The sequence below is a fragment of the Talpa europaea genome (genome assembly GCF_964194135.1).
Source record: "Talpa europaea genome assembly, chromosome: 12".
NCBI lineage: Eukaryota > Metazoa > Chordata > Mammalia > Eulipotyphla > Talpidae > Talpa > Talpa europaea.
In genome coordinates this window covers 25,539,684-25,556,132 of record NC_140079.1, presented here as the reverse complement: position 1 = coordinate 25,556,132, position 16,449 = coordinate 25,539,684, and the positions used below count along the sequence as shown (strand labels likewise).

At 54.3% G+C, this 16,449-nt stretch overlaps 1 protein-coding gene across 3 annotated transcripts in view; it reads left to right on the top strand.

The window, feature by feature from the left end:
- Positions 1 to 16,214, top strand: part of KIRREL3 (kirre like nephrin family adhesion molecule 3) — a gene marked incomplete at both ends in the record, with an annotated part of 532,041 nt that extends 515,827 nt beyond the window's left edge. The window contains 7 exons of one of the 3 annotated variants that reach the window (XM_084248847.1): positions 3,336 to 3,436; positions 5,563 to 5,761; positions 7,153 to 7,188; positions 10,308 to 10,490; positions 11,826 to 11,935; positions 15,123 to 15,209; positions 15,771 to 16,214. In XM_084248847.1, coding sequence (XP_084104973.1) covers positions 3,336 to 3,436; positions 5,563 to 5,761; positions 7,153 to 7,188; positions 10,308 to 10,490; positions 11,826 to 11,935; positions 15,123 to 15,209; positions 15,771 to 16,214 — 1,160 coding nt within the window. The remainder of the gene's footprint in view (positions 1 to 3,335; positions 3,437 to 5,562; positions 5,762 to 7,152; positions 7,189 to 10,307; positions 10,491 to 11,825; positions 11,936 to 15,122; positions 15,210 to 15,770) is intronic. The other 2 variants (XM_084248846.1, XM_084248848.1) reach the window with 2 other exon arrangements.
- Positions 16,215 to 16,449: the final 235 nt, after the last annotated feature.

Below are 16,449 nucleotides of genomic sequence, written 5' to 3'. Positions count from 1 at the left end.
AGGAACTGTGCGATCCTGCTCAGCCTCTTCCCTTTGCCTTAGATCATTCAACCAGCAAGATCTGTCACCATACCCATGGGTCCAAGTGTACAGGGGCTCCCCTTTAGGGCAGAGAATATGTCTCATTGTATCAATAAAAATCATCACAGTTTGAGAGCATGCTCCTACGCCCCTCCCAGAATGCAGTGCAAGTTACTAGATGCTTAGGAGGTGAAACAGTGAGAGTGGGTGGCAGGCCAGGCCTGGATGGTGGTGTGCAGAAGGTCATGGAGAAGCTGTGTCCCAGCTCAGCTCAGAACCCAAGAGTCTTACTGCACTGGGATGGGAATCCGCTGTCCTTGCAAGGTATGGGCTTAGTCCAGGGAGAAAACCAGGCTGCTAGTTTCAAAGGGTGCAGAATGCTGGGGATCACTTTACCTTAGACCACTCAGCCAACAAGATCTGACACCATGCCCATGGGTCCAAGTGTACAGGGGTTCCCCCTTAGGGCAAAGAATATGCCCTAAGGGGCTGAGGTCCTCTGCTGCTTCCAAGCTTCCTCACTCTGCTGAATTTCTGCTTCTTTCTTACCTCTTTCCTGCTGGAGGCCCCTTGCAAACCTCCTGGTTCCACCAGTTTGCCAGGATCCCAGGGATGGCAGGGCCACGTTCTAGAAATTTTCCCAGTTGACTTCATCTCAACCCAGGAAGCCACCCACTGACAGCCTTGTGAATTCTCCCCCTTTGCTAGGTGCTTCCTCTCTTTACCCCCAGTAGCCAGTCCCATCCATTTTACTTCTTCGCCCTTCCCAGAGGGAGGGTGGATCCACCCAGACCCCGGAGCATTCACGGGCCAACTGTCCTGAGCAGAGCCATGACTCAGTCACCTTCCTGCCTTTCCTAGGTGTCCCCAGGATGCCACCAATAAATTGGCACTGCAGGGCTAAAAATAACAGCATCTGATCGCGCCTCTGTATATCCATGGCAACACGGCTGCAGCCTTTTCCTGCCGGCTCCCTGTCTGACACTCCACTCAGGCTCCGGGTCCTGGTGAAATCAGCGGCCTCCCCCACTGCCTACCCCCTCCGGGAGGGCATGGGAAGTCCTACGGGCCCTGAATGGGTGGACTGGGGGCCCTCAGACTCACAAGCAGCCTCCAGAGCCCCTGAGCCTAAAGTTTTTAAATGTACATCCTCATTTCTGGGGTATATTAAGGAGGGTCTGACTTGTCAATGTCACTGTGGACATTCAGGCATTTCCGAATGGGTTTTAAAGTGGTTTCTCAGAGGGACCTTCCTCTTGGATGGGACCCCACAGCCTGGGCCCTGGTGTCTACCCAGGACTTAATCTGCCCTCTCTGGGTCATCTTTCCACCCTCCCTCCTCTGCCTCCAGTCCTTCCAGCACCAGCTCTCCTGGACTGCCTGGAAGGAAAAGGTCCAAGGGATTGGAATGAAGCAAGGAAGCTGAACTCGGGTCATCCTGCCCAAGGCAGGGGGATGGGTTAAGTGGCCCAGGAGAGGGCAGGACTGCCCAGCAAGGGAGCAGAAGTTTGTAGAGAGAGGGAGTAGCGCTTTGGAAAGAGCCAGACTAGGATGAAGGAACAGAAGGACAGGAGGCTCTCACCAAAACAAACCCAGACAGTGGGTAGCTGCTGGCCACCTCCCTTTGGGGAGTGAACTGGCACAGATTTAAACCACATTGGCTCAACTCAGGGATCTGCAGGAAGGGGAGAGAACCCACAATGCTACTCTTTGACACCACCCCCACCCCCCATCTACCTTTATCCCGATTTCTGTTTTAACAACCCATAGACCACCTGAGAAACCTCCAGGCAATTCCTCGCCCCTGGGCTGTAGGGGGAAAGGTTTGATGGCAGCATCACCTTGTACCAGCAGCAAAACAAAGCTCCTTCCAAATTTCTAAAATATCCAGCCCTTCCCTGTTTTAGGCAAATATGCCTAAGGTATGTATCTAAGAGAGGAACTGGGGGAGGGGAGCCCACTTTTAAAGGCTCCTGAGGGTAGAAGCCCTCCCTTTGAGGTCCCCCACATCTGCCTGACCCAGCCCCCAGCCATCCAAAACTCAAGAGAAGTCATCGGAGTGTTTCCTGGTACCTTTTTTCCCCTTGCCTGAGAGCTACTCATAGAAATGCAAATCTGTTTTAATTAAGGTGGCTAATAAACAGCAATTATGTTCGCAGCAATTTTTGGTTTGTTCCCAACATAACTTTGCCTGTCCTACAGGTCCCCTGCTCCGTTTCCTGTTTTCTGGGTTGAACTTAGGCTCAACCCTTCCTCCAGGGATTGGAGAGGGGCACGAGGGCTTCCATCCCTACATCCCTGGCTCCAGCAGCCCACCCCTCCGTCCAGTCCCCCTTCCGCTTCCAGGAGAGCATCAGGGAGAAACAACTTAGGTTAAATGAAAGGCAGAACTGCGGGCCTCCCCTGGTGGCGCAGCGGTTGAGCGCTGGACTGCGAGGCTGCCCACAGCCTCTGCGGCGCCGGTTCGTTCCCCGGCCACCGGTGAGGGTCCCACAAAATAAAACAAAACAAAACAAAAAAAAGGATGTGCTGCTGGACCTCAGGTTCCAGGTGCGCCCTCTAGACGAGACAAGAACTCCCAGAACCTGAAATCCGTGTCACGCTCGCACGCTTGCAGGAACTGGAGGGGTCATGCGGGTCTGGAGCCATGGACTCACCCTCTGGGTATGCAGGTGCCCGCAAGCAAGGTGATGAACTGCAGGACTTCCTGAGATATAAGTGCAATGGGCACTGTGAACTTGCCCAGCGCATCCCACCTTGCGGGTCATTCCCCTTGATGGTGGAACATCACCTTTTCTCGTCCTCTGGATCGCTACCCTGGCAGCCACCCTAGCATGCTCGGTTTGTTGGGCAAGCTCGCCCTCTACTGGATATTTAAGAAAAATGCTTAAAATTCAACCGCTAACGTGGAGGTGACATAGTCCCAATTCCCTTTCTCCTGACACCTCCCCTACTCCTTTTTCAGGCTTACCACCTCCTTCATAAAGCTCTCACGATCCACCAGGGAAAATTATTCTTCCTGCTCTGAAGTCGGTTAGCACTTCATCTGCACCGCCTCCCTGCCTGTGGTGCTAACACACCACCTTTTATTACAGTTACTTGTGTCTTCTGGGCATTCAGACACAGAAGCATCCACCCACCATCCCTGGCGAGGTTGTGACTGGCACATACTTTATCCTTGAACCCCCTGCCTTGCACACACAGGCCTTCAGTAAATGTTTGCTGATTGATTGAATTAGTTAATAAACTCTGAATCTACCCAGGCAGGGACCTGCCCTTCCTGAATCACTGATGTGAAGCTGTCTCCCCAACAGGGCCCCCCATCATCTCCAGCACCCAGACCCAACATGCCCTCCATGGAGAGAAGGGCCAGATCAAGTGCTTCATCCGGAGCACGCCGCCCCCTGACCGAATCGTGAGTGTGCGGGGTGGGGTGGGCAGGCGAGGCCTGCTGCCAGCACGCTCGGCAGCCAGTCATCTTTGCCTGGAGCTTGGGAGTACTTGGTGCCTACCTCTAAGCTTCCTCTTTCCTCTGTGGGGAAAATTTTTCCTGCCTTGTGAGTCTTGCTAAGGCATCGCGAAGACAAAACTCAAAGGCAGTCTCCTTTCTCAGAACCAGTGCTCCTGGCTGACCCACAAGCATGCTAGCCACCCCCCTGCTCTTCTGAGGAGCACCGAAATGAATGGTTCTAACCAAATTCTGCACCCTGGGAGCTCAGGGCCAAAGATAAATGATGTCTTCCCTTTTCTGGGTTCAAGGCCAGGCTTTGGCAAACTCCTGAGCAGAGTGAGGTTTGTAGCTGTGCACTGGGAAGTCCTCTTCTTTCAGCCTGAGCTGCTCGGGGACCTTGGAGAACCCAGCCCCATTTGTCAAAAGTTCTCCCAGTGAGAAGTATCATTCCATCACCACCCCCATCCCCACTGCCTCAAGACTCACACCCTTACAGCACAGCCAAGGGGACGTGGTATTTGCATTTATAAATGTCAGGGCCTGCCCCCCACAAGTCCTTCTGGAACTGGTGAAAGCCCAGGTAGGAAGACAAAGAGAGGCAGGCATTTTGCAACACTACGGGGAGCAGGTGGTATTTTTAGGAAACCCCAGTGCCTAGCACAGTCCTGCTAGCAGACAGTCCAGGGTCAACCCTGAAGGCTGTGTGGCCCCACGCCGGGCAGGAGCTGCAGAGGTGGGCATGCCTGAACCCTGCGTGCCTGGGGCTAGGACGCTGAGGCAGTAAAACTAAGTGTCATGCTGTCAACTAAGATATTGTTAGAGCATTTGTGCTGTTACACACTATCTCGGGCATTCTGTTCCTTCACTCAAAGATTCACACAAAAATTGCAAGTATTCAGGGGTAAAACTAGTACACAGGCCTCCCCGTTCGCTGCACTATTCTAATATTTTTAATTGTAAGTGTAGCACGAGCCCATGGCAGCGTATTCCACTCACTCTATCTCTGGGCACATTCACACTCTCCCTCCCTCACAGACACCTAACTCTGGGCCAGCCCTGCTCCCCAGCGATTCCCCTCAGGGGACATTTGGCCAAAGCCAGAGATGTCTTTTTTTTCTTTTTTGCTTGTTACTCTTGGAGGGAGGCCACTGGCCCCAGGGAGGCTGCTAAACATCCTACAGTGTGTGGGACAGCCCCACACAACCCAGGATTATCGGTCCAAAATGTCAACCAAGAACGAGAAGCAGCTCTGGCTGCCCCCGGCGCTGGCAGCAACCCCACTCTCACAGGCTTTGCACCAGTGGCCTGCTCACTCAAGTGTTTGCAGAAAAATCACATTTGTGAAGAAAATTTTTAAATATCAGAAATCAAAATTCAAGTTTAATGCTTACAGACTAAGATAAAGATCATCACACCTACGACTCCTGGAGCACAGCTTGTACAGACACACAAAGTAACAAAGCCAGACCCAGCTGCAGGTGGGGGAGCTGGCCTTCACCCCAGCACACCTGCCAGAGGGTAGCGCTGGGGTGACTGCCACTGAGGAGGGACTCCATGTGCTGCACACGAGTTCCTGGAAAACACCTCTAGTGCGGGAACCACATAGGGGCTTTTGTCAGAAATACCCCCTGTGGGATCCAACCTCTGCATGTACGCACATGAGGATGTGTGTTTGTGGGGTGTGGGGTGATGTGTGTGCACATGCACCTGTGTGTACACCTGTTAGACATGTGTGTAGACACGTTTGCATGTTGTGTGTGCCTTCTATACATGTGTTTGAGTCTGTTGTGTTGTGTGTTCCTTTATGGTGTGTTGTGATATGTGTAACTCTGGTTGCACATGTTTGGAAAGTGTGGTGTGCCTGTACATGTATTGGCACCGTTTGTGGTAGTGTCTGTACACGTTTGTGTTGCTGTGTGTGTGTACTTAGGTGCATACTTGCTGATGTGTGTGTACGCATACTTGGGATGTGGTGTGTGCATGGACCCCTGTATGCACGTGCTGGCGCTGGTGACAGCAGGGAGCCGGCACAGTGCCTGGTATGGGTGGCTCTTGTGAGGACCTGCCCCTAATTCTGTGCATGCTGACAGGCCTGGTCCTGGAAGGAGAATGTGCTGGAGTCAGGGACGTCGGGGCGCTACACTGTGGAGACGGTCAGCACAGAGGAGGGCGTCATCTCCACCCTGACCATTAGCAACATCGTGCGAGCTGACTTCCAGACCATCTACAACTGCACGGCCTGGAACAGCTTCGGCTCAGACACGGAGATCATCCGGCTCAAGGAGCAAGGTGGGCCGCCCGCTGGACATAGACAGCAGGCCCTCCCCACCTAGGGCAGGGCCCTGGCCAAGGCCTTCAGGTCCTGAGGGGACAGTCCCTCTTAGAGGCTACAACCTGGTTGGGGCCCAAGGACAAGTCACAGCTCTTCCTCACTTGCCATACAGCCTCAGGCAGGTCAGCAGAAGTGTCCCCCCACGGCCCCACCCCAACCCTACACAGCCACTAGCCTGCCCCAGGAAGCAGGAGAGAAGAAAACTGGGCAGCATGGTGCCCTGAGGGCCACATATCGAGAGAGGCGGCCACGAGGCTGGGCACAGTAATCCCACCCGGCAGCTCCCGAAGGACCTGACTCCCCCTCACTCAGGGTTTCCCTGGCGGGCCTTGATCTGCCCCAGAGCACCCCCAGGGGTGCGGTGGTGGGTGCAGGGATGCTCTGCATGGACATGTTGGGGAATCTGGCTCACCCTATTAAACAAGCATGTCCAGTTACCCAAAAGTGTCTCTCTGAGGTAGCGCTTGAGCTGTTCCATTCCCCCGCATGGGGGGAATAGGCTCAGACCATCTGCAGTACCCCCAGGGACCCAGGACATGTGTACCTCTAGGTGTGTTCTAGGGGTCACCGGCTGAAGGCTGAAGGCTGAAGGCAGGAGGACTCCAAGCAGAGAGGGAGGATAGGGCGGAGAAAGTTCACCCCTCTGGGCAGATGTGGGGAGCCTGGGTGGGGTGTGGGGTGGTCCCCAAGAGCCCAGCAAACAGCCAAGAGCACATTGAGTCCTGACATGGGCTGCAGACCTCACCCCTTTGCCAGGGGGATTAGTTCATGGTGGACCCAGTGGTCCAGGGGGCCTGGGCCTGGCAGTCTCTGATCCCCTTCAAGAGGAAGGCTACCCACAGGCTGTCATGCCCTCCAACCCCTCCCCCCAAGAAATTCTGAGCCTGGCGACTAGTTGGCAGTTGGGTCCCTGGGGGTTCAGGATCCTGTGCATCACAGCATCCCCCAACACCTCTTCCCTAATAGGAGCTGCTTTGCATAACGCTTTGCCCATAATTTGCATAATATCATCCACACATCATTCCCAACCTTCCCAGTCCCGTTACTTACCCTCCGTGTCTTCCCCTTGATGCCCTCACCCCTCTGCCCTCTCCTTAGTGTGCTAACCCCCCTCTTCCCCACCCCCAGACTTGACTTCTCTCTCTGGTCCCTACCCCTCTGGAGTCTCTACGTCAGTCTGAAGGGGTCCAAGTTCACCTGGGTTAGCCTGGACCTGCGGGTGGTCTCGGAGTCATGATGGAGAAGGGAGCCCCCTCACCCCAGTCCCCTCCAGTAGCGGTCCCCCCAGTCCCACCCCACCCTGGCCAGCCAGGCCCTGGCTGTGGACGCTTGCTTTATTTCCAAACAGGTTCGGAAATGAAGTCGGGAGCCGGGCTGGAAGCAGGTATGGAAGGAGACATGAGAACTGCCCGGGCTGGGGGGAAGGGATTTCTGGGCTAGTGGGGGAGGGGGCTCAAAAGAGGGTAGGGAGGCCTGTGTAGGCCACTAACTTCTCCACCCTCCCCCTTCTTCAGGGGTTAGTGCAGTCAGAACAGCAGGGGTCCCTAGCCAGCCTGGGTCTAGGGACCCCAGAGACCTGTCTCCTAAGTGACTGAGCCAGAGCCCCACAGGCTCCTTGCTCCCCAGGACCCTGGCTCTCGCCCCTCCCCCTCCATGCCTTCCACCCCTCTTTCAGAAGCCCTGACTCCTCTCCCTTGGGGTCAGCTCACCCCTGGCCTGCCCTCCCCCTCTCTCTAGTCTCCTTGATCTTCCTGCTCTTCAACCAACATCCACCAGCTTGGCGATCACTTCCCAGAACTCCAACCCCTGCAGTGGCATGCGTAATCCACGCTAATCCTTGCTCTCTCCATCGCTGCCTCCTTCCTGCTCCTGCAGTCCCTGTGCATTGCCCTCTCACCACCAGGCGGCCACCGCCAGGCAGTGCCTCCCTTCCCAAGCTCTTAGCAGCAAACCAGTTACCAGGATCCCCCGGTTTGTGTTGCTGTCAGAAGCCAGGGCTGTCAGCTTCCTCAGTGAGCCCCTTGTGGGACTCACACATCCCCCACTCTGAGTGGACCTGCTGCAACAGCACACCAGTCCCCGCACAGGCCAGCTACCCCTCAGAGCCCCTCCTGGTGCCGGGGTGGTGCCTCCTTCGTGTCTCCATCTGACCTGTGTCTGTTCACACCCATCGGAGCTCCCTGACACCGTGCTTCTTGACTGGCACCCCTGGCGCCCAGCCACCTGCTTGGAGGGAGAGGAAGTTGAGCGGAGGGCAGCTGCCTCCCTCTCCATCCCTCCCCAGGGGACACCCGAGGAGTGCACTGTTCAGAGCAAGAGCCTGCACAGGCGGCCTAGGACAGACCGCAGGAAGGCAGGCCAGGAGGAAACACACACAGGCAGGCTGCAGGGTGGTCCCCCCCACCACCACTCTCTGCCCCTGCCATCTGCCTGGGGACAGTTCTCCAGATAAACTGATCTCCCACCCCATGTCCCCATGTTAACAACTCAAAGCCAGAGTCAGAAGCGCCAAGATACCACTTTCCTGCCTCTCTCATTTTTTGCAGGTGAGACGTTGTGGCCAGTTAGGGTCCCCTCCATAGTCATTCTTTAGTTCTGAGCTCAGCTGGGACAAGATCCAAGTTTTTCCAAGGAAACTTAGCAGGAACCTAAGAAGATATTAAATCAAACCTAACTTAATGAAATTAAGAACTAAAGAACCATTGAGCTCCAGAGTGGGTGTCCTTTCCTAAAGGAATTAAAACCTGGAGACAGAATCATCTGTTTATCAAAGCAAGTCCAACAGGGCTGACTAAGCTCAAGTCCCCCGGCTTCTCACTCCCACTGGAGAGCAAACCAAACAGCTGTCATTATCAGGCCCTGACGGCTTGTGCACGAACCTCTCCACCGTCCTCTCCCCGGCACGCCCTACTGTGGTTTCCCCAGCGCCCCTACTGTGGTCTCCCCAGCACGCCCTGCAGTGGTCTCAACCTCGCACATCCGCCAGCACTGCCAGCCAACAACACCTGCTCCCTCCCGGAAGAGGGTGCCTGACTCTCCTCCCCCACCCACCAGCTCCTCCCAGCAGCCTCTCCAGGGCCAGGGTTTGAGGTTTTCTTCCCCTCTTCCTCGCTTGAATGAGCAACGATGAGAGGCTAACCCTCAGCCCATGGCAAAAATACTGATAAATGTGGGACCAGGTGGGAGGGAGTTCAGTCTTTAAAAGGAACTTTCCAAGCCTCTAAGCTTCTGATCTGCTACAATTCCCGTACAGGAACAGGGCTCAATGCCAAGTGCTTTTCTGCTTTCAGTCATCCAAACCCCACAGCAACCCCCTGAGGAGGCACTCTGATGACCCCACTTAGGGTGACCTGAGTTGTTCAGAAGAGATGGAGTTTGGGCCAAAGAGAGCCTGTGAGGTTCGGAGGGTGCCATGTGATACAGTGGTCAGAGATGAGCAGGATGGGTGTTGGGGGTGGTGGGGTGTATATCAGTGGATTTGCCCTGCTTTGTGGTAGCTGTGTGTTCTTGATCAAGTCACCTGACTTCTCTGGACCTCAGTGTTTACATCTGTAAAGGAGACTTGGACTCAGTGGGTCCTAAGCTCCCCTGCTTCTGCGTTCCCTAGTTCTGTTCCCAAGTTATGTGCTCATCCCGCATAGGCAGCCATGGTAGGACCAGGGCTCTCTGGGAGGGTGCCTCCCTTCCCCCCATCACCTGCCCCATCACTACTGGCCAGGGCAGGAGACAGACACAGACTCAGCAGGGAGTGAGGGTTTGCCTGGTCAGAGTTCCAGGCCATCTGCGGGGAGCAGTGGCAAGATGCCAGGAGGACTCGCATCTGAGACCTGAGACGAGAGAGCAGGACTGGGGCCGGGAGTCAAGGAAAGGGGGCATTTCTCCTTAAAGAATTAAGAGGAAGCTGTGTCCTGCTCCCTGGCCCCTAAATCTTAGGCTTCTGGCAGTTCCTTTCCCTGATGCCAAGCAGGCCCTGAAGGGAAGCCACCTCCCTTGTGAAAGCTGCTTTCCCTAGAAGCTGGTTTCTATGTCCATCCTCTCTGCACCTGAGAAAGAGAAGAGAAAGACAAATTAAACAAACAAGGAAGCAACCATGACTCATTTTTTAAAGAAAAACCAGGATTTGTGACTGTCCAGTCTCTGCATGGTAGAATATGCCTGGTTCAACACCCAAAGGGGCTAAATTGTGCCCAGCCTTGCCTCTCACCCAGGTGTCCCTCCCCTGGCCCTCCCTTCTCTGTCTGCTCACCTCCCCCCACCTCCATGACCACTCCGTGTCTCCCCCAGGTCCGCCACCCTCTCCTCCAGCCCATGTCCCTCTTGAGCTGACCCCTGTTGGACTCTGCCTGTGCCTGCCCAGGCCCCCAAGGCATTTCCCAGGAAGATCTGTGTGCAGTGATCTGGCCCCGACCTGCAGGCGTTGCACCCAAGGGAACTGGGTGAGGCCCCGGGGGAAGGCAGAAAGTCTGGTCTGCCTCATCAGCTGTGCCTGCTTCTCTCCCACAGAGTCGGTGCCGATGGCCGTCATCATCGGGGTGGCCGTAGGAGCCGGGGTGGCCTTCCTCGTCCTCATGGCAACCATCGTGGCCTTCTGCTGTGCCCGCTCCCAGAGAAGTACGGGAGGGAGACCCGGGATCTCAGGGAGGGGGACAGAGAAAAAGGCCAGGCTTAGACTGCCCCGGCGAGCAAGTAAGCAGGAGTGCCATGACAGGGGCCCTACCGTGCTGTGAGCTGCTGGGACAGGGATGGGGTCTCATGCATCTTTCTCTGTGCAATGCTTTACGTGGCGTCCGGCCTGTGGTGGGCACTGAACTGATGTTGATCTGGCCTGAACTGAACTTCATCCAACAGGGCGGCCCGCCAGCGCTTTGGAATGAACACATACAGCCCTCTCCCTCGGGAGCTGTATAAAAAATCCGGGAGGGGGTTGGGGGCGGGGTGGTTTGTTCCTGCCCTCCAGGATCTGCTAGTCTAACCAGAAGAGCACATCACCCACGCAGGGGGGCTGCGGAGGAGGGGGGGGTGAGAAAACTCAAAGAATGGCTTTGTGCAGACTTTTAAAGGTCTTTAGTCATTAGCAATAAAATTCTGGTCCTGGGCACAGCTCAAGGCACAGACAAGCATGCAGACGTGTAAAAGGGTGGTAGAGGCGATGGGGTAACAATGGAGACAGCCTCTGGTCCCCACCTCTCCTACCACATGACCTTGGGCCAGCCACCGATACTCCTGGCCTCAGTTTCCTCATGTGTAATAGGCAGAAGTTGGAATACGTGGCTTTTGTGGCCCCACCCGTGCTAACATTCTCTGAGCGTAAGGCACAAGATGAATAACCAGAGTAAGCCTCCCCTCCACCTCTGGCAGCCTCCATGTGGCGGTGTGTTCCCCTGATTTTCTCTCTACTCCCAGCTCAGCAGAACTGGCTCTCTTAACTGCCTCACTACCATCACCGATGGTCTCAGGACCTCCCTCATCAGTGGAAATTAGAGGGGGAGCTACTCTAACAAAAATTTCGTAACAGAATTTCCCAACTTTAAATCCGCTGCCTGATCTGGAAAGCTCCAATCACAAAGGTGCTAGACCACCTTTGACGTGGGACCTCAGGGTCCTTTCTAGCAGTGACATTTGTGATTCTTTCAATGGAGAGGTCAAAGTCTGGGAGGAAAGGTCAGAGCAGACTTCCAGAAGGAGGTGAGAATGTAAAAAGATTAAAAGGACCTAGTTTAATACAGAGGGGAATGGATGAGGACCATTTCTTAAGTCAGAGAAGCAGCAGTGAAAGGCTGAATGAGGTTCATGCAACAAGGGGCCAACAGACAAGCACTCCAAGGCCCCAACAGCCCACAGCACGACCAGACAGATGTTCTACGGGTGGGGGTGGGGGCATGAAGCTTTTGAGTTCAGGGGTGGAGGGTAAACTATGGTGGTGGTGGCGGTGGCAGGGTGGTGGGATTTTGATGTCGCAAGCCCTCCTGCCTGGGGAGGAGAGCTGAATCTGTTGTCTACACTTTCCTTTTTTATGTCCAGATCTCAAAGGGGTTGTGTCAGCCAAGAATGATATCCGAGTGGAGATTGTCCACAAGGAGCCTGCCTCTGGTCGGGAGACAGAAGAACACCCCACCATCAAGCAGCTGATGGTAAGAACGCTGTCTTACCCTCACCCTCACCAACCCCATGGCCTGAGGGTGCAGGGGCCAGAGGTTCTTGATACCCTAGATGCTCCCTCAAAGCTAAGCATCAGTCACGATGCACCCCACCCCATGGTAGACCAGGCACTTACTTTGAGCCAACAAAGATTTATTGTGAGTCGATAAGACAGCATATGTTGTTCTAGGCTAGCACTCAAAGACACCGGTAGACTCAGAGGCATCTAAAACGTGGCCCCAGCTTTTCAAAACCTGACTATCCAGTAGGGAGAGAAGATATGCTTAAATAGCCATAATACATTGTATGTAATGTAATTCTGGACACATACATACAGTTATTCTATTCAGTATACCTCACCCCACCCCCAAATGCCACCCCCCCAAAAAATGTCTGCAAGAATGGGTTCCTCTTCCGGAACTGGAGTGTTTACCAGAAGCAAACATGTCACTTCCCCAGCCGCCCAACACCGTTCCTCCTTTTCCTGATGGCCGCAGACAGACCATCATCCACCCAGCTGTCCAAGCAGAAACCTGGGACATTGCACTAGAAACCTCTAGAGCATTCTTGCTGTGTCATGGTTGTAAGATGTTGGAGCCATGACAGCAGAACCTGGGGGTAAAGAGCAGGGCCCTCTCTGTGCCTCAGTCTCCCCATCTGTGAAGCAGGATGAAAGCAGTAATGAACAGGGCTGGGGCAGGGGGAGAAGGGGGTGAAATGGGATGACCCCCAAGAGCCTGAGCTGTGGAACAGAGAAAACTTTTGAGAAATGTTAGCTATTTGTGTTTCTCTCAAGTCACCTATCTCCTTACCTTTCTCCACTAGATGGTGAGCAGCTGCCCTATTCCCCCCATCCCAGGGCTCCAGAGTCTTACCTAGTCTCTGGGAAGCGCTCACCAGTGTTTATGGATTGAACTGACCTTTCCCTCAGCTGCTCTTTTTCTAGCCAATTGATTTTTAGGCCCTGCCAATTCCTCTTGAGAAAATTTCTCAAATGTGTGCGCCTGCCTCTACCCCACTGCTGCCTCCTTAGTTGGGGCCTGGGTGCTCCTAGCAGCCCACTCAGTGGCCTCACCACTCCAGTCTTTCATCATTTTACTCCAGCCCACTCCATGGGCCCACAGAAAGGGTCCTGCTAAAATGGAAATCAGATCCTGTCACTAGTCTCCTTCAAATCCCTTGGAGAGGAGCCTGTGTCCACTGGATAGTGTCCAGCTGCCCAGCATGTCATCGAGGCCCTTCATTGCCAGGCGGCTGCTGGCCTTTCCAGTTCCATCTTCCTGCCAAATGCATCAGCCCTCCAGACACCCCAAAGAACTTGCAATCGCCCGCCTTGGAGTCTTTCATTCCTCAGGGGTTTTACACAGGTCGTCCCCTCTGTCTGTTGATTTTGTCTGTTGAATTTTACCTTCTCCTATGAGAATTAGCTCAAATGTCACCCCTCCCTAATTTTCCACATTTGTCCTCCCGCTGCTGACAGAACTAGGCAGTTTCTGCTCTCCCCAAACACTGCTTATTGCTCTTATAATGCATTGTTATAATTACAGGTCAGCCTCCCCGATTATCCCAGAGCTCCTCAAGCAAAAGGTCATGCTCCCCAGTCTGTACATGTCTATTTCCTCTGGCCTGACACGGTAGATCACAAATCTTACAAGGGAGGAGGCCGCAGCCAAGACTGAGGGTGAATATCTCTGTAAATGAACTCCCTCAAGTCTGGAAGGATCCTGGCCTGCCCTTCATCCTGAATGGAATCCCAAATTCCCTCTCATTGGGACACCGATTGCCTCAGGCCATCTCTACACGCCCCAATCCAAACTCTCAGGAAAGAGTGGGGTTGCTCTGTAGTCAGAGCAGGGCGGGGGTGGGGGTGTTAATTGGCAGAGGTGTCTACTCAGGGCTCCATAGCTAAGCCCCCACTTGGGGAACCTTCTGTTCCCCCATTTCCTTCACCCCAGAATCCCTCAATGGCCCCTGACATAGAGGAGAAGCAGGTGTAGGGTTAGGGTCTAGTGGGAATGAACTCCAATCCAGAGCATTTACCAGCAAGTAAAAAAGGCAGCATGAGTGAGCCGGTAACAGGATGGAGACACTCTGGCTGGTTCCATGGGGGCTCGGAAGACACCAGGAAAGCAAGGGAGAAGAAATACCTCAGCTCAGTCAGTGAGTAGGGGGCACCTGGCCCAGAGCACGTCATTTGCAGAAGTGACACATGGGAAGCATCTTATTGCTACAGGATAAGCATCACTATGGTTCTCCTGGCTAATTAAAACACCCACTGGGTCAAGTAGCCTTTATTTTTCACCTTAAGTCTAATTATTACTCTAATTTTCAGTAAACTAGAATAATCATTTAGAGCTATGCCTCTTCATTCTTTCGTTCATCCAACATAAACAAAATGTGTGACAGCCCTCCAGCACGCCAGACACTGGAGAGTCAAAGGATTAATAAAATGCAATTAAATATGATTCCATTCCAAAAGCGTCTTGGCCAATGACCACAATATTGTGCCAGATGTGCCAGGGACCCAAAGAGAAACAAAAGCAGTCCCTGCCCGCAGGCTCTTTGGCATCCGTTAAGGAAAATAATTTTGACTACATCTAAGTAGTCACTGCTATGAAGAACAGGTGTGGCCCAGGTCGCCAGTACCTCACAGGTATTATTCATGTGCCTCCTTCTGAAGGCCTTCATTAAGCCTAGCACTGTCTGGTGAACTGCCCTGCTAGACCCCAACCCGTGCCCAGTGATGGAGAGTCTATAATTATTTATCTACAGGCCCATCTCCCCGAAGAGCACAGATCCATCTTAACCTAAATCAGTGTCTATCTGGCCCCTAACACGGTGCCCAGCCCAAAATTCAGTAAATGCTCAATGAATTGAATTGAATCAGCCAAGTGAGCTCCCTGGAGGTGGTTCCCTAGCCCAAGTGGAAAAGTGCCATCTCAGCCACCTGGCCCTCACCCACACCCCTGTCCCATCCCTCCTGATCTCTCAGACAAGCGTCCAGGCACAAGGACTCCTGAAACATCCTCCTGACATCTTCGCCTGCCTTCAGTGGCCCAGGCAACGAGAGTTGGGGGAGGAGAGGCATCGGTGGCAAGCTAGTTTCTCTGTCCTTTCACTGGGGAAAGTAGCTTATTTAGCGCACCTCCTGTACACTGAGCAGCTATTTTGGGGTTATAGATGGACCGGGGTGAATTCCAACAAGACTCAGTGCTGAAGCAGCTGGAGGTCCTCAAAGAAGAGGAGAAGGAATTTCAGAACCTGAAGGTAAGAATAGCCACAGATTACAAGACGCAGCTGTGGACGCTGCCTTCGGTTCTGACAGCCCAAGCCCCTGATCCAGTGGCTGGATAGAAAGGTGAGAGGTCACCTTGGGGACAAGTGCCCTCTCCTTTCTGTGTGACACACCCGTGCCAAAGGCACCTGCTCTTTCCCCAACACAAAGGAGGGAAGGAGAGAAGATGCAGGTCCCACCGCCCTCTCCCACAATCTCCTTGCAAATGAATTTAAAAACCAGTGTCCAATGCAAAAAGCAATGAAAGTCTGGTTATCAAATGATTTCTCTTTGCCCTGACATAATAAACATACTCCGTCGGGAGTACCCTGACCCCACTGGACCAGCCCTCTCTTCTTGGTGTCCCCTCCCAGATAATCCTTCTAGCAATTCCCCATTGCTCCCTTCTTCCTTTGCTCCCCATTCCTTCTTTCAAGGCAGGACTGGCCCAGCCTAGAAAGCACCTCCCCTACCCCACCCCACCCCACCCCTTCACCAAGGTCAGCGGAGGTTCCAACCACCCCCTTATGCTGTTCCAACTCTCCCCACCCCAGGACCCCACCAACGGCTACTATAGCGTCAACACCTTCAAAGAACACCACTCGACCCCCACGATCTCGCTGTCCAGTTGTCAGCCCGACCTGCGTCCAGCAGGCAAGCAGCGTGTGCCCACGGGCATGTCCTTCACCAACATCTACAGCACCCTGAGTGGGCAGGGCCGCCTGTACGACTACGGGCAGAGGTTCGTGCTGGGCATGGGCAGCTCGTCCATCGAGCTTTGTGAGCGGGAGTTCCAGAGAGGCTCCCTCAGCGACAGCAGCTCCTTCCTGGACACGCAGTGTGACAGCAGCGTCAGCAGCAGTGGCAAGCAGGACGGCTACGTGCAGTTCGACAAGGCCAGCAAGGCCTCCGCGTCCTCGTCTCACCACTCCCAATCCTCTTCCCAGAACTCCGACCCCAGCCGACCCCTGCAGCGGAGGATGCAGACTCATGTCTGAGGAGCCAACCCGTGGGTGGGGGAGGGCTGGGGAAGAGGCCCGGAGGCCAGGACACATTCCCGCTCTCCAGAGACTGGGGGTACTTTGCAGAGGACCCGAGAACCTGCTGCCTGCAGGACAGCCCCCAGTGTCTCTGCTGCCACCTCTTCCGAAGCCCTGAACAAGCACAAATCTGGGTCCCCAGCTGCAGTGTGCCAGAGGCGTGCAGGTGGGACAGCAGTCAGAGGATGCAGCT